The following is a 22,200-nucleotide window of genomic DNA, read 5'->3' on the forward strand; positions in this document are numbered from 1 at the left end:
AGGTTCCCTTTAGGTATTGGAAGGCAGCCATTAGGTGCCCCGGAAGTCTTCTCTTTTCAAGACTGAACAATCCCAGCTCCCGCAGCCTGTCCTCGTAGCAGAGGTGCTCCAGCCCCTGGATCATCCTTGTGGCCCTCCTCTGAACACGCTCCAACAGATCCATGTCCCTCTTATGGTAGGGGCACCAGAACTGGACGCAGTATTCAGGGTGGGGTCTCACAAGAGGAAAGGGGGAGAATCACCCCTCTTGACCTGCTGACCACGCTTCTCTTGATACATCCCAGGATGTGGTTGGCCTTCTGGGCTGCATGAGCGCACTGCCGGCTCATGTTGAGCTTCTCATCTATCAACACCCCTAAATCCTTCTCTTCAGGGCTACTTTCTGTCACAGTGTATGGAGGGACTGCTTTGTATACTGTGAAAAGTGCCAGCATGTGAGAAAAAATGCACAATTGTGGTTTAAAGTTGAAGCAGGTAGATGCTGTACCACTACTTTCCTCTTTGCATCATGAAAAGCAGGATGAGTTATCAGAAGTTTCTCTTGGCTGAGGATAATTTTGATGCCAGGACTTTTGATTTCCCAGTTAGTAATTTAAAAGAGTTCTGGTTTTGTTTCTGATGAAACTTGAAAAGTCTAAGAATCTTCATACTATATAGAGAAGTGTCAACCACAGAAGAAGCTGGATATTAAAAAGTAGTGGTCCTTATTTAGTAGCTTAATGTGATAACATTCTATATTTCTGTAACATGAGGTTAGAAAAACTTTAATAGCTATGGACAACTAATTCAAAAAACAGAAATGAGAAACTCAAGTGTGTGAGACAGCTGTTAATGTTGGGGGGACTTCACAGTCCTGAAAATTTAGAAGATCTTTAGTGGATTTTTCAATTTCAGTGTTTGAACTTAATTTTCAGACCCATCCGTGCCCTGGCTGGGGGAAAACCAATTGCTCTTTCTAGGAAAACCAATTGATCTTTCTAGCTATGGTGAATTGTATCTAGAATGAGAAGTTTATCCACTGCTCGGTCCTGTCTTGCTGGTTTGGAAAACAGAGTACTTGCAACTGATACTTTTTTCCTGTATTCTTTCCATCTTCCAAGTAATCCTGTTACACTTTTAAAAACCCTTCAAAATATGTCATGTGACACTTAACTTGAAATGCTTCATACCTCTTGCTATCAAAGATAAGGAGAAGAAACATTTCAGCAAGGGTTCAGTAGCTTGTTATTTCCTGTTGTATGTTCTATTTTGGATAGAGTGCTAAGGAAAACTATTTTATTTTGTCACTCATATTTAGTGATTATAACTCTGCTCTTCGAAATAGATATTTTACTTCTCAAACATTTATAAAAATACACAGAATGCATAAAAATAAGTACTGAATATTTTTTTTAAGAAGGCAGTTTATTTGTAAAATGTTTACAAATAGAGAAATGCATTAGTTACATTGCAGAATGCAGAAGCATAATAGCTATAAATAAAGATAATTGAGAAAGTGAAAGTGATCCAGGATTTTTAAAAATGGCATCTGCGTATTTGTGTGTCTAGTGTGGGGTGGCTTGTAGAATCAGGTTGTTCTTTATGGTTTATCATTTCTGATTTTTGTAAAATAGAATATTGGCATAGCTTTTGGGAAATGCAGTACTGGATATGACAAAATACATAAACATTATGGGGGCTGAGTAGGCAGGCACCTTGAGGAAGTGCATGATTTACTTTCTCGTTTTTCAACAGAAGCTAGTACATTCCTATTAGCCCTGGTATTTTATTTTTACACTGTTCTTAAAAGACTGCTGATGAGTAACTGTGGGTTACCTCAGAACTAAAACAGTTTGACTGCTTAAATATCCGTACAGGTGGAGACTGTTACAGGGGTGTCCATAGCAGGCTAATGTAAGCATGAAAACATTTATCTTCAAAGTATTATGGTAAAGTTATGTAACAAATACAACATACCATTTCAGTAGGAAGAAAATCTCGTTATGGCACCATCAGGAAGAAAGCATGGAGGAAAAGCTGGAAAACCAGTACAGGAAGACCAAACCATACCTGCCTATGACTTTAAAGAGGAAAGAAAGGAGCTGAGTGGATCAGACGAAGATATTAGAGAAGGTGCTTTATGGTTTTTTTAATACAATTTTTTTTAAATGTGAAGTTTACAATATTTCTGACTATGAACAGAGATGAAGACACTTCAGTGTTAGCGGGTGTGAATAAACACAGTTCATAACATTTGTCACCGCTAGCCTCCTGCTGTGTCAGAGAAGAGAACGCAATACAGTAGCTCTGTATAGCCCATTATTATGTCTTAAAATTATAAGTGGAGTCTGTAATAGAGCAGGATTTTGTTACTTTATGCTAATGCCGTGCCCTTCCATCACCTGGCTGCAGGTGAGATCAGCATAGAACAGGAGGGCTCTGCTTGCGTGTATGGAGTGCTGAGTCGGGCAGGGTAGTTGGGGTCTTAATGCTGGCAGAGTTAGGAGTGCTTCAGGAAGAATCTGAACAGAAGAAAAGAAAGAAGAGGAAGCAGAGAAAGCTGAGGAAGAAAGAAAAGTCACCCAAGGGGTTCTTGTTAATTTTGAGGGACTGTCATTAAAACAAGTGGACTTTGCTTAAATGTGCAGTTCTCATTCATCACGTGGTAGTTTGATATAACTCCATTTCTGGATTTTTGTCTTTCAGCAGTTCTCTCTGGGTTTGTTTCTTTGAATTTCTTCCTTTCTTCATTTGTTCAGACTAAATTTCCCCTGCCCCTCTTCTCATTAATACAAACCTGACAGCCAAAGATTTTCATTTTTTTGAGAGAATATAAATATTTGTTTGTGATTATGCTTTTCTTAAAGGTCAGAGTACCTAATTTTACTTTACAGTGGAATTAAATTCTTACGGATTGGGCTTTTTCAATTTTTAGATTATTGTTACCTTTCTGATGACTCTCATGTTGTGAGTTGGGAAAAATTGTGTAGTAGTGGATAGAGAAGGTAAAATTGGTTGGGACCAGTCTAGAGGAATTTGAGGCAGTGCCAGCTCTAATCGAGCCTTGCAGAGTAATTCACCACCTCCTGTCAACAACAGACTCAGAGTTTAAGTTGCTCCGTCTGTTAGGGATGGGAGCCGAGATCTGTGAGACCTGGCCAGAGAAGTGGCGTTACAAAATAATAATTAACTTTGTAACTCATATGACCCCCTACAAAATGTAAGATCCTTTTTGTAGCTCTTTCTGAAATTTATATTAAGGTGAAACACCAGTAAAGGAAAAGCATGGAAAGAAAAGACCTTTGGTGACTACTCATGTGATTCCAGATGATGTGGGGTAAGGTTAGGATTTTTATTTTTTTGAAAATAAACAACACTGTTTAAGTAGATACTGATTTCAGTTACTCACTATGCTGGTTTGCTTGGGGTGGGTTTTTTTTTTAGTATTTGCTTCAAAAATTAGGTGACATAACCAGCCTATGCCATTCTGTGATTCTATGATAATGCAGTAATTGTAGGTTAAAAAAAAGAAAATGTAACATTTTTAAATGAGTAATTCTGCAGTTTCTTTGTAAATACTTTTGAACATGCATAAAAATATATATGTCTTAAAATTCTTCTTTCAAAAGATGATTTAAGCTTTATTCTAAATTGTTGATAATTTCATTATTTTTTCCCTCTGAACTTAGCTGCTTGAAGATACTAACAGTACTTTAAATGAACCAACTATTGCATGAAAATACATTTTTTACAGCTAATCTTAAGAAGTTCAGTATTTATGGGTAGTGTAAATGAAATAAAGTGTATGTTGAAATAGTTTTTAGCAAGATTATAGCGGCTGAGTTGAATATACTGGTTTTATGGTGTATTTTTTTCCCTCTTCAAAAAAGAAAGTGATATCCTGTGGAGGAGATGGTATAAAAACAAGATTAACATTTTATTTACCCACCATGTCCTGTTTTGGACTTGGCAGATAATGTAACACTGCTGCCTTATGCTCTGGTGGATAGCATCTTAAAGGTGTTGTAAAAACAACCCTGATAGAATTTTATTTGGCTTTTTCTTAACTGTGCCATTCATGCTAACTGTGATGGACTTGTTTTCATTTGATGTTCAGAATACATTTTGTGTTTTCTTTTTATATGGGTAATTTTCATTTCTATTTACCATGCTCTCTTACTCCAGACCCTCTAAATGCCACATACTGCCTTTATACTGGGTATTAAGTTAATAGTCTAGTATTTTTTTCTTTTTAAAAAAAGAGACCTCTTACAGAAAGAGAAGTGTCCTTTTTTAACTTGTAGAACAGTAATGGCTCTGTCACTGCTTAGAAGTAATGGGTACATATATAAAATTAGTTCTAAACACATGCAACAGGTCTTATCCTAAAGACAGAAAATGGCAAATAAAATAAATGCTGTTTTCTAGGGGTGAAGTACAGAATATGCTGGAAAGATTTGGAGGTATGTATGTTTACATTCTAATAAATTAAAAAGCAATTCACGTATAAGTTGCAGAATTGGCAGTAATTCCTTACCATAAAATAACTTTCAAGGTTTACCTAAAATAACCAGCTGTTGTAGCATTTTTCAGCATTTCCGAAAAAAGGGAGTTTTCAGAAAAAAAAGTGTCTAAACAGAGCAAAAGTTAGGAAGAAAAGGCAATGGCCGCATATAAAATGAGATCTAAGTATTAGTGTAGGTAATTCCAAAGGAGAAGGGGAAAGACGCACAAGTATGTTTGATCATCAATTCCAATATTAAGATGAGGCTTAAGATGCAGTGATTATGTTGTGGAGAAGAGGGATATGATGATTTAGCTGTTGTTCTTACTGAATTTTTTGGTGCAATGATGTAGAAGAGACTGAGGATTGCAAGACTTGAGTGAGAAATTAGGGGCATGTAAATGTTAATACAAGCAGGACTAATAGAACAGATAGTTCTAATCCTAGACAAGGAATTTTGGAAGTAGATTGCAGTTGCGATACAGAACGAGCTAGGGAGTAGTCTGTACTCTGCACCTTCAGAAGTCTAGAGAACAAGAAGGGTAGAAGTTTCTAGAAGAGCTAAAGAATGAGAGTGTGTAATGCCAGTCATCTGGTGATGAGAGATTCATGCATGTCCCCTAGTTGGGTTTAGTTTTGTCACAGTCAGATCTTGAGATGGTTTTACTTAGAGTTACGTTTCCAGCCGAGTTCTAGATAGCTGACAGGTTAGAGGAAAATAACATTTCACTTGCAAAGAATGCCTAATACACATCACAGTGTAACAAAATAACAAAAAAGCCGTGGAAGGAAGGGAAACCATCTTAATGCCAGTGTGATGTACTCGATAGCTGATTAATACTTTCATTGCATGTATAAGAGAATGCTGAACACAGTCATCACTTGCATGTAAATCTTAAGGTTAAAAAGGAGTTCAAGGAATTCCTTAATTCAAGAATTAAGACTTATTGCTGTTAAGATACATATCAGAATGCTGTTGTAGATCTAGCAATATAGATAGGAGGAGGATGTCAGTGTTAAAAAGCTAGGATTGCTTGTTATTGAAGACTGAAAAGCAGAATGGAAGGAAGGAAAATGAATGCATCAGAGGGAGAATGCTGTCTGCTCAGAAGAAATGCAGTTGGCATTAGGAGGAGCAGATGCCTCAGCAAATTAGAGAGAGGTTTGACAGATGTTTCCATCTGCAGTGAGAAGGAAAAGGAATTGCTATGTTAACCTTAAGCTGTGACATGTTTGCTGAATGTCCAAATGTAAAGTGAAACAAACCAGATTAACTTTTAAAGTAACTTGTTATATTAACCTTTTAAAAAGTACTAATTCTCTCCGAAGTATGAAAGATAGTTTGCCATTCACTCATTGTATTAACAGTGATAGTAATCACATACTACCTTTTATTTATGTCTAAAATCTAAGTAGTTTGAATGTTACTCTAAATCGTGTGGTTTTTCTATAAGAAAACAGAAGTGTCAGCATAACTAAAGCCCATGAAGATCTACAAAACTGAGCTGGCACAGCAGTCGTGCAGCTAAACTAATGTGGATTTTGATGGCGTGATAAAACGTCGTCAGGTAGTAGTGAGAAGAGCAAGGTGTGCAGGGTATTTCTAGCTTTGAGTAGAGAATTTACAGACTGCGAGATGTTCAAATACAGTGTTTGAAGATACTGCAGTGCGAACCATTGGATAGCATTCCCAGTGTTTCAGTCATACAGGCGTGCTCTGTGATGATGATAATACATATGATGATGATTTCAAGTGCATGTTGGGCCATAATAATCAGCAGGGGAACACATAATGACTGTGTGTAAGGAACCGATTTAAATGAGGTGGGACTCAAAGCCAGACGCTGGAGTAGTTGAGGAGGCTGGGCAGTGAGCAGTTGCAGGAGTGCATGGAGGGGCTTAGGGAAGCAGCGCTCATACCAGTGCCAGCAGCAGGTTGAGGGACACAGCCAGGAGCCCAGATGACATTAAGTTTCTTTCCATGAGAACACACCTCGCTCACCTCTCCGAAGCGTAACTCATCAGCCTTTTTGATAAAAGGCGCAAAGTATCTTGGCATGCTTAATCTCGGACTATTCTTTCATTTTTAGCTGACATTAACAAGGCTCTCTTAGCTAAGCGGAAAAGATTAGAAATGTATACAAAAGCCTCACTCAAAACCAGTAACCAGAAGATTGAACACGTTTGGAAAACACAGCAGGAGCAAAGGTAATGTTTACCCTTGTTTCAAACCTGTGAAATCAAATTGCATTTTGTGCCACAGCATGGATAGCTAGCTGGTCCATCTTCTTGAAGTTAAACACCAAGCAGCATGTCTGCTAAATATCTGCTCATGTCCTCTGGTTTTGGTGCCTCCAGTTGTGCCCATGTAGAGGGTTAGGCAGCTCTCTCCTACATGCTCCCAACTTCAGAAAGTGCATCCTCTCAGAAGAGACTCAGCTGAAAAGTAAAATCACTGAACCAGGACAGTCCACTGGGTTAAACTGACAGAAGTAGTTTTGCATGATGATTTCTCTTTTGAGCAGAGGAACTTAGGATTTGAAGTTTGAGAGACAAGTACCTTAAAAAGCTGGGTTTACTTTTGCTTTATCTTTATGGAAAATGACCTTTGCTGTTACTTTTTGTTGTTTTTTTCCACTTCAGTTGAAATTTTCTGTTTCTGCTTGAAACTTGAAAAATGTTCAGTGAAATTTTTATACCATTCTGGTTAAGAAAGAGAATAATTTTCACATAATAATTAATTTTCATCCTACATAACATTCCTTTTGCCTCTTAAGAAACATTTGCTACATCTGATACTACAGGTAGAGCAAATTGAAAAGGTAAACAGCTAAAAACTGAAAGTCAGCAATACACCTGACGGTCTTGGCGGTTTCATACATACATGTATTTGAAAGTTGCATTGACAAAAATTGAGTTTCCATAGAGAAAATACGGCATAATGAACTAATGACTGAGATAATCAATTTGTCATTATAAACCCCTTGTGTTAGAGGTAAGTGCTGTAGTTGGTTTAGAAAAACATAGTAAATCTCAGAAAACCTGACACTGTTAGGAAGAAAAGTTGTGGGTTTTTTTTTAAACCTGAGTTTTGAAGATGAGTGCTGTCTCTTTCTCTGTATATCCTCTGCGTTCACTCAGGAAGTGTGTGTGTGTCTATGTGTGTCTGTGTGTGTGCTTGTGTGTTTGTTTCAAAACATCCAGTGTTCAGTTAGGGACAGATGTGAAAATGGCCTGCTTATCTGTGCCAACTCCTTTTATTCTGCTCCATGTGTGTCCACTGAACTTGAGTTTTCCTCGTAATTCGTCGTAGCATTTGTGTCTGTTTATAGGCAGAAGCTCAATTATGAGTTCTCCCAGCAGTTCCTGACTTTATTTCAGCAATGGGATGTAGATGTGCAGAAAGCAGAGGAGCAGGAAGAAAAACTAGCGGTGGGTTTCCACCATGGCGTGAGTCTCATGGAAGGAGGGAAGGAGGGAATATTGATGTTTAGACAGTTGAGAAATGTAAGAACACTTTATGTAGGTTAAGCAAACATGCGATTGCCTCTTGATTGAAAGAAAAATTCAAGTTTGGTGGCTCTCAAACTGAAAGTGTATGAAATTCTGGGATGTATTTTCAAGTGAAGAGGAGTGCATTTATGAACTTTATTGTGAGTTTATAAATGGCAATAGGTGATGCCCTTGGCCAGCATATGGCTTGAGAAAAGCCATGACCCTTTATGGAGAAGAAAGATGTTTGCTCTTTCTGGGCATCCGTAGATCTTGGGTTCAGGGTAGAAAGGAGTAAAGGAAAATAGTTGTCTTTTAGCATGAATTGCTTAAAAATACGCCTGCATATCATAAATGTGTAAGGACTTGATCACTGAGAAGGGATAGGAGCTAAACAATAAAATGTAATGACAGGATGTTGATTTATTTCTACTCCCAGCACACTTGCAAGTTTTGCTTTTCTCTAGGAAATGCATTTCGCTGGAACACCTTCAAAAACTGTGTTGGATTGCAATCCTCATAGGATCCCACAGGGGTAATTCAGATTGGAAGGGACCTCAGGAGGTGACTCGGGGCTTAATCTGGTCTTCAGTCTTTCTCCATTAATAAGAACATAAGAAAAAGTAACTCTTCAGGCAGGGATCTACATTACATGACCCAGATTTCCCATAAAGGCAGAATTTCTGATCCTGATAAATGACATGTGTTGCTGTCCAAGTGCTTTTGGTTAACTAATGTGGTTATTTTTTTCTTTTGCTTCTGCTTCAGAATGTATTTCGTCAGCAACAAAAATTTTTTCAACAGGCAAGAATAGTTCAAAGTCAGAGACTCAAAACCATTAAGCAACTCTATGATCAATTCCTAAAGGTACAGTAAATTTTCTTCTAAGAAGGTAGCTGATCCTTATCACAACACTCGAGAAAACTATTAATTTGGTCTTTATGCAATACCGTGATTTAAGGTTTGTTTAAGGAAAATAACAGCCTTGCATGAATATTCATGTTAGTATCTTTCTGTTATCTGTTAGGAAAGTGCCTTTTTCTCTCTATGCATGCATGCACATTGTAACTTCAATGAGTTATTTAGTCAAAGGTGTTTTCAGAGATCTGACTGGCTCATGTGTTTCAAATATTTAACCACAACCCTCAGAGCATACCTTCCAAACAGAACGCAGTTTTGTACTAGTTAAAAGATTATGTAAGTCAGTTAAATCATCAGAATTTTGTCTCAACTTTTCCCTTAGATTTTTTCATATGTATGTAAAAAAGTGAAACTTGTTGATCTATTAAAAATACATCTTAGGCTACCATTTACTGCTTTTATTACTGCTGGCAGCTATTTCCCCCATAATGAGAATTAGATACTAATGTTTTTTGTCATTAACCTTTCTGGCTACTGCTGCTTCATGTAAGGAAAGTGACCCTTAAAAAAAAAAAAAAATCAGCTTTAATTCCCTTACTTAGAAATCCCTTCATCGCTTCCTAAGCAGCACTCATTTAGAGAGGAGTTTCCTTTCTGTGACTTCAGATTCAGCATTCACTAAAATGAGAACAGGAAGAAGCTGGTGGGAATGGTGATTTATGGTGAAAACAGGCCTAGCTGGGTGGTTATGCAGTTGGTCCATTTAACTTCTCTGCTGCTTTGTGCATAATTTTTGCATTTGCTGCAAGTTCCTTGAAACACCCATTTTTTTTAGACAGTGCTTATAGAGATAATGTATTTTAATCACGATTCATTACTGATCAACTACGGTGTGTTTTGATTTTTTTTTTTTAACAAAGTACCTAAAACACTAGACAGCAAACAAAAAATGATTGAGTACAACTACTCAAAAAATAAGACTTTTATTTAAAAAAAAAAGCTTTTCCCTGTCATTTTACACTAAGTACAAAACGCTTTATTATTCCTCAGATTTCCTCCCCTGCTTTTTTTTCAAAGTAAGGTATTAGAAACTGAAACCATGAGAAAAATGAAAGTACTCTAAATGAGTACCATAGAATCACTGAGGCTTGGAAGGGACCTGTGGAGGTTGTCTAGACCAGCCTGCAGGTGGTACAGCAGGGCTACCTAGTCAGTTGCCCAGGATTTCATGCCCAGATGGCTTCTGGGTATCTCCAAGGATGGAGACTCCTCAGGCTCTCTGGGCAGCCCATCCCAGCGCTCCATTACCCTCACAGTAAAAAAATAATTCCTGATGTTCAGAGGGAACCTCCTGTGTTTCAATTTGTGCCCATTACTCCTTGTCCTGTCACTGGGCACCTCAAGAGCCTGGCTCGATCTTCTCTGCACTCCGCCTCCATCAGCTGTTTCTGTCCATAGATAAGGTCCCCGCTGAACCTGTAGGACTCTTAGCTTTACTGAAATGCAGGATCACCAGGTGAGCCCTCACAAGACGCCAAGTGGAGCAGCCCGTTTCCTTCACGGGGTCTATACTGTTTAAAAAAAAAAGAGCAGAATGTGAAGCCCTGGTTGTCTGTCAAGACTGTAACAAAACTCGTCAATTGTCAGTGACCACCACTGCTGTAAAAATTAAATTGTAGTCTGAATGATGGCTTGTTCGTTTGATTTAAATGAACCCTTGGACATTGAATAGTTCTGAATTAAGATTATCCTTAACTTCAGAGCATGGAAGAGCTGGAGAAGACCAATGAAAACCTTCTAGCTGGTGCACAAAGTGAACTTCGCAAAGAAATGGCTATGTTGCAGAAGAAGATTATGATGGACACTGTAAGTATCAAGAGCTGTGAAGAAGTTAATCAAGTGCACAAATTGAACATTCTCTAAAAAAACTCATTTGACATTCATTTAATGAGCTCAAAGGAATTGTATTGATACGGCATTTGTTCAGCATTATCTCCTTTTTTTTCTTGTAACAGCAACAGCAGGAGATGGCAACTGTTCGCAAGTCTCTTCAGTCCATGTTATTCTGATGGCTCAATGGAGAAACAACTTGTACCTAAGTAACATGATACAAGTATAGGCATTAGCCATAGAGAAGTATGTTAAGATTTAAATGTTTAAAAGTTCTTATTAATTAATCAGTCATGTAATGTATTGTTCTAATCTTGTAAGAATGTGTATTAGTAAATTTGTAACTTTGGGGTGGAGGATATGGAGCCCAAACCAGTTACTCTTTGTCCAATTAAACTACTTAATAGTGACTTTCAGTAGCACTGGAGTGTTAAATTGTTTTAACAATGGGCAGAATTAATGAAAGATGCATTACCCAAATTTTACATAAATTTAGGCCTTCGGGTTCACTGTGCAAATAAAAGCATTTTTCACAAGCTGCAGATTTCAGGATTTTCATAGCTTCAACAGTTCACCTGATGACATATCAGTAGTTATAAAAGTTCACAAAGTATCACAAAACTCCTCTAAGTTTAATAATGTGTATTATGCTAAATTAAATTCTATTAACTCTTTCGTTAGGCTAGGCAGTGTAGTATCTTTGTACTAGTAAGAGATGTATGAACTGCTGCAACTTGTCCAAAAAGTATTTTCTTTAGTTGAATGAGAGCTGAGTATCACATCTTTCTATGACATCTGCTGAGCACAACTAAACATTAGGCATTTTGGGGTATACAGTTCTTCAGAACTACAGCTAGAAGTAATCTAGCTCATTTATTTAGTACATGTTATTACAAGCCTTTGAGACGGAATATTACTTTTTGCAATTCCAAATGACTAACAATTTCAGGAGGCCTAAGTTTTAAGGATAAACCATTTATCTTTCATGTATCTCATTACAGTAAATCATTATAAATTAAGCAATTGGCTTAGCTTGCATGCAGCAAGTTTTAACAGAAAACCATTACACCTGAATATTCATTTTTACAAATTAGGTTCTAACATATTTCATGTTTAGACTTAATACAATAGTAGATAAACCAAAAAACATCCACACACCCACTCGCACAAATGTGATGTTTCCCTAACAGTGTATTTCAAAACCAGTCTGTAGAGATTCCTCTCCTCAGCTCACGACAGTGTCATCTGGTGATGGTTCTCCAGTTCGGAGAGGCAGATGCATGACAGCCAGCTTAGAGCAACCTCAGCTATTACCCGGCTGCAGCTGAACAAGCAGCTGGTACAGAGCACTTTCTGTTCTGCATCTGCTGGGGCCCGGGGAAGGAGGAAACACAGAAATTACATTGCTAGAGTGATGTCTGAGATGACATAGGCCTCTGGTAGGTAACTACACCAATTTGTAACTGGGCTGTTGAGTCCTCTAAGGATGATTAGATGATCCTGTGAAACAGTTAACAGCTGCCTCATGTTTCTGGTTTTTTCTGACTAATTTCTGCATAAGTTTATCATACGCACACTTCAATCATGTCCTTAAAACTACTTTTTACCTGTATGTGACGCATTTTTGAGCATTCTAGGGAAACAAACCTCACTTGAAAAATGTGTGTTTTTTCATCACGTGGTTAATCTGTTTACAGTATTCAAACTGAAATGGTCTCTACTCTCTTTGCCTATGGTGTGAATTCAGGCTAAGTTCACAGGTAGGTGCTATGTCTTTCTGAGCCTCAAAGAGGAGTAGTAGGATTAATCTGGAATTGATATTAGTCACAACTGATAGTCTTTTGGCAGTAACTGTTACAGTTATCCCTCATGTATATCAGTATATCCTTCTTAGGCAGGTGCATGGTAAATGGCATTTTATTACCCTTAAATTTGGCAGACAATACGCCACTTTTAAAGTTCCTTGAACACCTCAGGAAGTAGTTCTGGATTAATGTGCAGCTAGGAATCTGCAGTGGTGATATTTTTAAAACAAAGCAGAGCATTCTTTATTGTACAGTTCAGGAAAGGCTTCACAAACTCATAGCTCAGCTACATATCAGCAACTGTAAGTGGCAATGGAGACTTATATTCAACAGCTCCTTACAAAAATCTTCAAAGAGTACCTTTTTAAAGGAGCTTAAGCTTACAGGGCTGGTGTGCAAGTCACAATTTGCTTGTACAGGTAATAAGCTACTGTCATTCAGCTTTCATGTGTGACAACAGCAGCCCTTTAGCTAGGCACCTTATGTTAGGCAGTGGGTTTGTTCCTAAAGTAACATAAAGGCTGATTGTGGGACTGACTTTCTGTTTTGCAGAAACACATTAGGGTTTAATTCTGTGCAGTTTTGTTTGCATAAAGAACAGTGACAGCTACAAGACAGATTAGATAGGTAGGCAAACACACCAATGGCAAACATACTTCAGAGGGAATTACATATGGGTGGGTTCATTGTCACAGTCATTTATCAGTGAACTTTGTCATTCACTTGCATAGTTTCACAGATACAAGTTAGAGTAAGTAGAAGTTAGTGTCCTCAAAATACACAACTACCTATAGTCGAGATAATGATGGGAGTACAATGAGACAAAGCTTATTGTAACCACAAAACAAGAAAGTGACCTTGAAAGAAACTACAAGCTACAATTGTATTTATTAGCAGTGGGTTATGCACTTTAAATACTAGAGAACACATGAATCCTAAAGGCACTCAGAATATTTTGATGTAGAAGAAAATTTTCCTGAGCTGTATCTCCTTCATCCTGCAGATCCAGTAGCTTGGTCCTTAGAAATACTGGATCAGAGATTAACAAGCAGTTTTACCTCATGGCTGCCTCATTTTAACAGTCTTAATAATGCAGTACTGTATTCCTTGATACCTCTGACTACCACTTCACAGCAGTTCCAGGAAGACTTTAGAAATTAACACTACAAGATCAGTCACTTGTTCTAGGGCAAAGTGAAAACTCTCTTCATATTCTAGCTGGTAGCACCTTAGCTTGCAGCCTACATTTACCAGACCAGAAGCACAGAATTAAGGTCACCCAACAGGAAATGGCAGAAGTTTCAGACATGGTATGAAATAACAGGTGCAGTGTTTAGAACACAGGGAAATACATCCTGGTTCGAAAGTGCTGATCACAACAATCTGCAGGACTTTGTATTTAGCAATTCTAACATATAGTAATGTCTAGGGCAGAGTGAGTTTCCACATAGAACTATTTTTCTTGAAAAGCTTTATCTGTCTTCCCCCCAAAAAAGAGAAGCTGCTTTATTCAACTTCCCCCTAGCTACTTTGTCTCTTGTCCTTAACCTATTTAATCAGTCATTATGGTTTTGAACCTGTTCAGGAGCTTGATGAGATGAAATTCTGAAGACATGTATGTGAAGATGAGCAGCAATCTGTAGGCATACACCAGTGGCATATCTCAGCATATCAAACAAGGATATGAACTTTAAAAGAACAAAACAGAACAGGTTAATTTTTTTTTTTAAATTGCCTCTACTATAAATTCATTTATACTTTAATCAACCTATTCAAGTGGCAAGTTTAACAAGCATTTTAACATATATAGTCTATTTATTTATTCTCTCTAACCAAACAGCATTAAACACTTAAAAAGCCTCAAAAATAACGGTTGTTAGTCTGCAGTTACCAGAATAACTTTAAGCAAATCACCTGAACTAAAGACAACTACCAAGAGAGATCTGAAAATTTACTTTCACATCTCTGTTCCAAGGAAAGGAAGCCAAACAGCTCCCAAAATACATGTTTACATGGTACCCTGGCACTCCCTCTGCAGTGACGGCTGAAATCTGACCAAGTCAGCAGTGGCAGAACAGAATGGCAGAGACAGTTCTCAATCCATTCCTTTAAGTATCCTTCAAATGAAAAGTATAAACCAAAATGCTTACCAGTGCTATCCACAGAACAATATATTCATCGACAAAACTGTCAAAGTACTGATCCAAAACCAAAAGTCCTGGCCCAATAAATGCAGTCTCCTGAAGAGAGATTTCACTTTTTGTCATGTGAGCGACCTATGTTAAAAAAGAATAAATAAAAAATAAGAGAGAGCCAAGAAGGCACCTCACTGCAAGATCAATGTACCTACCAGAAAACCTCCACCTGACTTATGAAAGGGTGCAACATCCCTGCCCAGCAACAGCCTCCTGTCTTCGGTGCTTCAGAAGCAACAGGCAGGCCCAGAGCTTAAGTGCTTCAGGACCTGCTGCTCCCTCACTTTCTTTCCTGAGGTCCCAGTAACCTCTTTCCAGGTTATTTGATCAATAAGTAGGACTTGAATCAAGTGATAATCAAGTGATAACACACTATTTGAATTCTCGGTGGTAATTTTTTTTGGCTTTTAGTATATACAAAATGTGTCCACGTCCTTCAATGTTCTTTTTTAATATGTTACTTCTATACCAATGCATTTTAGGTATTTGCAGGGATTCCTCATTCTTATTTTTTCAGTGCTGTATTCGAAGCGTAAGACTAGGCAAGTGTATTGCTGAAAATGAATACTAGTAACTTAAACTGTTGTTTACAAGTCTAACTTGAAAATTTTGGCTTTTTCCTAGCCAAAAGCTAACTAGAAACTAAGCTTTTGCTTTGGTGACAAGTCTTGATTTCACTGTTTAGTAGAGCTAGCGATACATGCACAGAGATACTTTACAGAGTGACTGAGAGAGGAAGAAAGATTACTGGGGGAGGAGGGAATCTCTTTCCCCTATATACCTTGATCCTTCCATATTTAGCATTCTTAGAGACAAAAAACATATTTAAAAGAAAATCAGCTGGCTGGATTACTGTTGTTAGCAAATATGCAGTAAGGGAGATTTTATTTTTTTTTCTGAACTCACTGATAATGTTTTTAATGACACAGGAAATAAAAGTTTCTCTCTTCATTTCAGTGATTAAATTCCCATTTCAGATCATTAAATCAGAAGCCACAGCACTGTTAGTAAGGCCTGAAGGATCACAGTTGTGATGTTAAAAAAATACAGTATATTTCTAGGAGTCAGTTAAACAAAACTGAAAGTTCTAACCCATGCACTTACCATTAAGTGTGTATTTGCATCAGTGTCATATAGAACTCTCTAGAGGAGCCCGAGTCTAGTTCAGTGTCTTGGTCATAATGAAACAGGCGCTAACAGCGGCCTAGCAGAACGGGAAATCTTGCCCTGTGCTCACTCATCCAGGAGGTGTTCAGCCAAGAACCAATTTAGTTTTAGGAGGTTCAGGACAAAAGTTCCTTACCACCAGCTTCTGTGAGATCTTAGCATTCGCGAATCCAAATGTCAAGACATAGAGGCAAGCGTGTTTCTCAAACAGCTGCGTTGTAGACTTTTTGTAGATCATAACAGCCAGTGTGACAAGTAGTCCAATGTGCAGGCCTGGCGACAGGACACTTGTTCCCTGAAATACAAATGGACAGAAAATGTGTCTTAGGCTTCATTCACACAGTAAGGTCCAGATTTTATATGTATTGCAAATCCTGTTAAACAAAACCAGATGAACTTACTGCTATTGTAGATCCATTCTTTCCAACCCCTCCACCAAAAATGACACGGAAGTAATTGAAAAAAGAAAGTGCTGTTCCACACAGTATTCCAATAACTGCAAAGAACTTCAGTTCTAAGTCCATCAAGGGGACCTTATTAGGAAAAACAAGAGAAAGATACCAAAAGTTACAGATGAGACCTTTTTTTAAAAGCAAATATAAAAAGCTACTGACACGATTATTTTACTTGGACTCTCACTTTCCCAGGGACAAGTTTAGGAGGACAGCGTTTGGAATTTGTTTCCTTACTAAGGAGACGGCAAATTTCTTTTGTAATGTTTAAGTTCAACTTTCAAGTAGTTAAGTTCTGGTCTGGAAATTCAGCTAGACCTTACCATGCTTATCCTTACGATCTTCTCCAAGTATTTTTACTACAGAATCAAAAACTTGACATAGACCACGGCATCACCCAGGCATGGGAGGAGGGAGAAGGACAGTTCCTTCTGTTTCACTGTGTAACACAACACGGAACCACAGGAAACACAAACACCATCTGCCTGCTTTGTGTTTTGGTACGTGTTTTTTGTTATGCTGTATCTTTGCATTTAGAATAGTTGCCAGACAAAAATTTTAATTAAACAGTTACCTTTCAGAATCAACTGCAGTTTCAAGGAAACTTCCAAAGGCAGCAGAGGATTTAAAAAAAAAAGAAGTAGCAATAAATTGAAACCATTGACTATATTTTTGAATATAGAGTGTTCTGAGATACAGCATAGCTACCATAGATTTTAATATTAAAGAGAAATCAATCATAACTAAAGACAAGCGGTTTGAAAACAGAACAAAAGCATCTTGCGAGATGGGGAAAGGAAACAAAGTTTAGCTAAACATTTCTTAGTTTCTGAATAAACTCGTGAATTAATTTGAACTACTCAGTGGTTTGTATGTAGATGAATTTGCACTGGTTATTGCATGGAATGGACTCAGCTCTTCCACACGCTACAGAGCTACAAATTTCTGAGTCTCTGAGCCTCCAGAAAAGATGAAGTGGCTAGTCTAATATACTTTTGATCTTGTCCACAAAAGTTCATCTTTAAAGATGAGAATAAAAGCCAGAGATAGGGCAATACTTTTGGACAGAAAACATTTAGTTGAATACGGATATTGAATATACAGATGTGACAAAACTGTCTCCATTGGCATGTAAATATGGATTATTTAACCAAAATCCTCCTAACTTCATCTCATGGTTTTGTTGAAGTATCTCATCTTTAAATTTTCAAATAAAGCATCTTATAAATCATTTACCTGAACTAAAATGTATGTCTTGCAATGCAACATACAAAAGAAAGACAACCAGAATGAAAACTATTTCCTAAAGCTTAAGTATCTGCAGAGTATTAGTTCCAGATCAGAAGTTTGATTGTGGCAGATGGGGTCTTTTTTTCCCCTCTATGTAGCTCTCAATTTGTGCAGAGGAACTCACACCGTTACACCGAAGTTAACTACGACATCAAAATAACCTACATTTGTACGATAAGCTAAAAGAGAGCATGGGACAGTGGGTGGGTGTTGATGGTACTGGCGCAGGACAGCTTCAAGCACCACAGGAACCGCAAGCGCTCCACAGGAACTGAATGCTCAACTGAAACTTTGAAAAGTCCAGACACTTACCTTGTAGTCCCACACCGCCGTTCCACCATATGCAGATATCAAGAGCAGCACTGTTATGGCTATCTGAACTTCAGTTACATCGATCCTAGGGGGTGAAAGAAAAGGGAGATTTAGTTAAAGTCTTTTTTGCTGTAAGTTTAAGGCAGTGGGGGGGCAGGGGCAAATAAAAACCAGTGACTTTATCTTCCTAAAAGTCCTTCAGGTTACATGTGCATATACAGAATGTGATTTTCCTTGACTGAAAACGATACTTTTATAAGAAGGCACACATTTTTGGCTAATATTTATAATTAAAGCTATACTCCTTATCTAGACCACGCTACATATAATTTTAATAAGGGGGAAACCTTCAATGAATACATTATTAACTATTTGAGAATTTTATCTAAATTTACAGTCTAAATATCAAATCAAGGATTAAGGCAAGCTCACAGTAAATGCAATCAAACATTTCCATTAAAAGCTATCATACAGAAGTATGAACTGGGAAGAAAAGGCTGGGGCAAAAGGGTTCTCTTTATCATATCATGAAAACGTGACAGATACAGCCTGCAAAACATAAGGGCAGTATTCTGAGGATGGAGTCAGTGGATAGGTAAGCAACTGTCCTTTTTCAGAGGACATGTAATTGTTATCTTGCTTTTTTGCCATAAAAACATTTTTTAAATAAGTGGCCTTGTATGTTCTCTAAAGTCTGCACTCTATATTCTACTTTTTGTCCTCAGACAAGATAGCCATCTCTTTATTACTGTATTTGATGGATGAAATGTTTTGAGAAGACCAGAATACATAAAAAAATTAAGCAGAGGCTCAAGAGGAAAAAAAAAATAATAATAAAAAAAATCAATATTTTCAATAAAGCATTAAAATAGGGGAAAAAATGTGCACATCTAAGGGACCTTTTATACTACCAGAAGATCCGAGATGGGTACCTTATCTTGGTTCTGAAGTTACCAGCAAACAGTGACAACGGATGTTTAAAATACATTAAACCAGCAAATTTATTCTAACCGCTTAAAGAAATGTTGTATCATGACCTAAGTCAACACGTACTGTTACTTGCTTAGCACGTGAATTGTTTGCACAGGAAATGGTGTATTTTTAAAGGGAGATAGGAATCAGCTCTTGGCTAATGGAAAACATTTGTCTGATCTTGATAATCACAGTAACACTAAACTCTCTCACCAGAAAGATAGTGATAAAATATGCTGAGTTTCACCACTAGCTTCAGACTCTTAGTTTTAGAAGAGCCGAAGTTTAAGCAGCAACTAGATGAGGTGCTTGTCACGCCTCAAAGCCCTGGGAATGGGTAGCCCCCTCCTTCCTACACTGTTGCACTCCCTCATTTGTACTACAGAGGCTCAGACTGTTGGTCGCAACATCAGCCCAAATCAGAGTCCAAAGATTTTAAGCAACCACTGTGGGGTACTCTACACAACCTGACAGCGGGATAGGACCCAGATCCTTCCTGGCCACCAGCACTAGGCCTTTCTCGCCTGTCATTTGACTTCTAAAATCAAGTGCCGCTAGCTCATATACAGCATCAGTGAAAGCTTCCCCCCATGTTATTATGTGTCAGCCTTTATTTAGACTCTCACCTCTGTACTTAAAAGAAATAAAATTGCAAGCCTTGAAAAAACACTCTGACCTGTTTTCACTAAGAAAAAGTAAGTTATCCTGGAGAAAAGGAGCTGTGTCTAATTTCAGTCAGCATGGTGCACCAGGCCATTCCAAACTGCTTGTACAAGGCACTATCACTATATTTTCACAGAAGTCATCAAGTTTTCAAGAGAGATATTTTTATGTGGTACTGGAGTCTCAGTCCCTTCCTGATGCACTGTTTTTGTTTACAGTGCAAAATGCCCTTTAAAAATAGCAGGATGAGTAGGCAGGTAGAAGAGTTACAGTTTGTGTGGCAAAATGCATTATCAGCAACTAAAAAAAGAGCTCTTAACATTACCACTCTCTTTTTATACACAACATTGAACGGTACGCAAGGATAGCTGAGTAGACCTACAAACAGGTGATTTAGCAAGTGACTAGGATTAGCAGGATAGCCTTCATTGATCACTTATTTCCAGTTTTGCTGCTACAGAACTCTGATCTTTTCCTCTTCAGAAATCCTTACCGAAGTGCAGGTCTTCCTTTAAAACCAGCAAAGGGCCCTCCGCAGCTAGGCAGCATCACAGCTGCAGGAGGGTGAGGCAATCCCTCCACTACTCGGAATTAAATTCAAATTGTGATCTTCTACATCAATGTCATGACTCCTCCTCCTACACTGCAGTGGAAACAGATGGAATTTCTACCAAGTCATGGGCAGTGTCACAGCAATCTCTTAGAACTGTCACCTAACACAAAACCTGAAGGACATCAAAGCTAGTATGAGCCAGATTAAAAGCAAAGCCCCTACATAAACCTGGGATAATTCTTCAAGCACTGCCACAGCTCTGTGGAACTCCTTGCCAAAGGACACAATGGATGTGGAGAGTTTGTTCAAAGGAAAGCTGAAGATGTCTATGGAAGCAAAACCCATCAGCAAGGAAATTTATCTGAAAATGCACATTGTTGAGAGTCTCCTAAGTGGCTGGGACATTACAAAGGGAGGTACTGTAGATGCTTGCTCTGTCCCTACTCCTACCCAGAGCACTTGTTTAAACTCTAGGCATGGTGCTTGTATGGGTTCCTAAAACGAATCCACAGATAAAAGACAAATGCATGCAAACAAAGCATTTACAGCTGAAATCAGCTGTTAAAAGAACAAATCCTCAGCATTATGCGGAGTTTTAGAGTCTTGCCAGGTAAAATACAAGCCTGCTAGAGCATTAGGGAGATGAGGAAGAAGGTGAGAGGAAGAGAGAGCAGGGAAAAAAAAAAAAAGGAAATCAAGTAGTTAGCAGTCTCAGGTATTAAGCCACATGTACTTCTAAAGATACCTACTTACTTTCCAAACCTTAGTATGCCTGATACATATGTCTGCCAGTGAGCAGAATAGAACATGAACAGTCCCACAAAACAACAGAAAAACAACCAGTCAGGATTTGTTCCTAGTCGGATTGCTATGCAGGATCCAAGGACAACAAAAACTGAAAAGCAGAAACGAACATGTTAGTCACATAGCCTCTTTGCTTGCAGATAAGAGAAATAAATCACAAGGCATTTTACATCACTGTAGCAAAGTAATGACAGGACCCATACGTTACTGAGTGGGAGCAGCTAACCTCAGGGACAGTCCTGGCAGGAGAGACCAAAACACAGGACTCCTTTTCTAGCAAGCGAGGGCCCTGCCTTCTAGCCTGCAGCAGTGGTTGTCCCTTCTGCTGGCCTTATCTCCTGTCCTTTGCAGCCCCAACAGCTTCAACTGAAGGTCCCAGCTCAGAGGGACGAGGAGTTGCACTTCTCTGCAAAGTGAGGCATCAAGATCGTACCAACCCCCAGGGCAACTGTTTCGGCCATTAAGCTCGTACAGAAGCACAGGCATTGCCACCAACAGCAGCTAAGTTACAGAAAGTGAAACTGAGCAAGGCTCACTTTTTAAAGACTCCAAATCAACTTTTCTTAAACTCCTTCTAAGGAATATACATTCTCCTCCTCCCAAGTGTAGGCTGGACACCCTGTTACCAAACTCATAGTTTGGCACCTCACTCCTAAAGCAAAATCCCTTAGTTTCACATGTCAGCATCAGTCTTTTAGGTGCTTAAAATCCTCTGTTAGGCATCACCTGTACCCTACTGGAAAACATTGGCTCTGTATAGTAAAGAATCTCTAAGCATGGTCCTTTTCAGCTTCAAGAGTTCTGTGATTAATGAGCTCCTCTTGAAAACAGGTAACTTTTTAACAACTAGGATGGGTAACAGTAGGTTAAGGCTACCTGTGGAAATAGAGTCACAGCCATGATCAAAGAGTTCTCCTAGAGGAGAACTACTGTTTGTTCTTCTGGCTTGCTTCCCATCAATGGCATCCAGAGACTGGTAGATAAAAAGTCCTAATGCACCCAGGATGCATGCCCAAAAAGGTGCCTGAAAGAGATTCACATAAAAGGTCACTAGGCAGTTCCCAATTTCTTTGCTGATTATCTGTTTCATTAAAGGTAAAATACTGTTTGGCACAAAACTATACTACATTGCACTATTTGTTAGTTAACGGACAAACAAAACTCCTTGCACTAGCCTTTATGTGAACCGTAGTAACTACTGTACTGAACCACTCCAGATACCAGTGGAACAGAGGTCCTTCTATTTATTTATGAAAAAACA

At 38.4% G+C, this 22,200-nt stretch overlaps 2 protein-coding genes across 2 annotated transcripts; one reads left to right on the top strand and one right to left on the bottom strand.

The window, feature by feature from the left end:
* Positions 1 to 1,960: 1,960 nt before the first annotated feature.
* Positions 1,961 to 11,083, top strand: SYCP3 (synaptonemal complex protein 3). The gene is made up of 8 exons (XM_009877994.1): positions 1,961 to 2,112; positions 3,241 to 3,316; positions 4,408 to 4,442; positions 6,574 to 6,691; positions 7,816 to 7,915; positions 8,744 to 8,842; positions 10,598 to 10,702; positions 10,852 to 11,083. Exons 1-8 carry the CDS (start codon positions 1,983 to 1,985, stop codon positions 10,903 to 10,905), a joined length of 717 nt encoding a protein of 238 aa, XP_009876296.1. The 5' UTR covers positions 1,961 to 1,982; the 3' UTR covers positions 10,906 to 11,083.
* A 2,860-nt stretch (positions 11,084 to 13,943) lies between these two features.
* Positions 13,944 to 21,963, bottom strand: LOC104268326 (cholinephosphotransferase 1; the record flags this gene model as incomplete). The annotated part of the gene is made up of 6 exons (XM_009877995.1): positions 13,944 to 14,219; positions 14,682 to 14,807; positions 16,295 to 16,426; positions 17,948 to 18,032; positions 20,889 to 21,030; positions 21,816 to 21,963. Coding segments are annotated over 6 exons (765 nt in total), but the record flags the coding sequence as incomplete, so codon positions are not given.
* Between the last annotated feature and the right edge of the window lie 237 nt (positions 21,964 to 22,200).

The sequence above is a fragment of the Apaloderma vittatum genome, unplaced genomic scaffold (assembly GCF_000703405.1).
Source record: "Apaloderma vittatum isolate BGI_N311 unplaced genomic scaffold, ASM70340v1 scaffold6511, whole genome shotgun sequence".
Taxonomy (NCBI): Eukaryota; Metazoa; Chordata; class Aves; order Trogoniformes; family Trogonidae; genus Apaloderma; species Apaloderma vittatum.

Excerpts from the sequence above, each read along its gene's own strand:
- SYCP3 (XM_009877994.1), top strand. The coding sequence starts at position 1,983 with ATGGCACCATCAGGAAGAAAGCATGGAGGAAAAGCTGGAAAACCAGTA. Across the intron at positions 2,113-3,240 it reads AGACGAAGATATTAGAGAAG|GTGAAACACCAGTAAAGGAA; the intron begins GTGCTTTATGGT and ends ATTTATATTAAG. Across the intron at positions 4,443-6,573 it reads TATGCTGGAAAGATTTGGAG|CTGACATTAACAAGGCTCTC; the intron begins GTATGTATGTTT and ends TTTCATTTTTAG.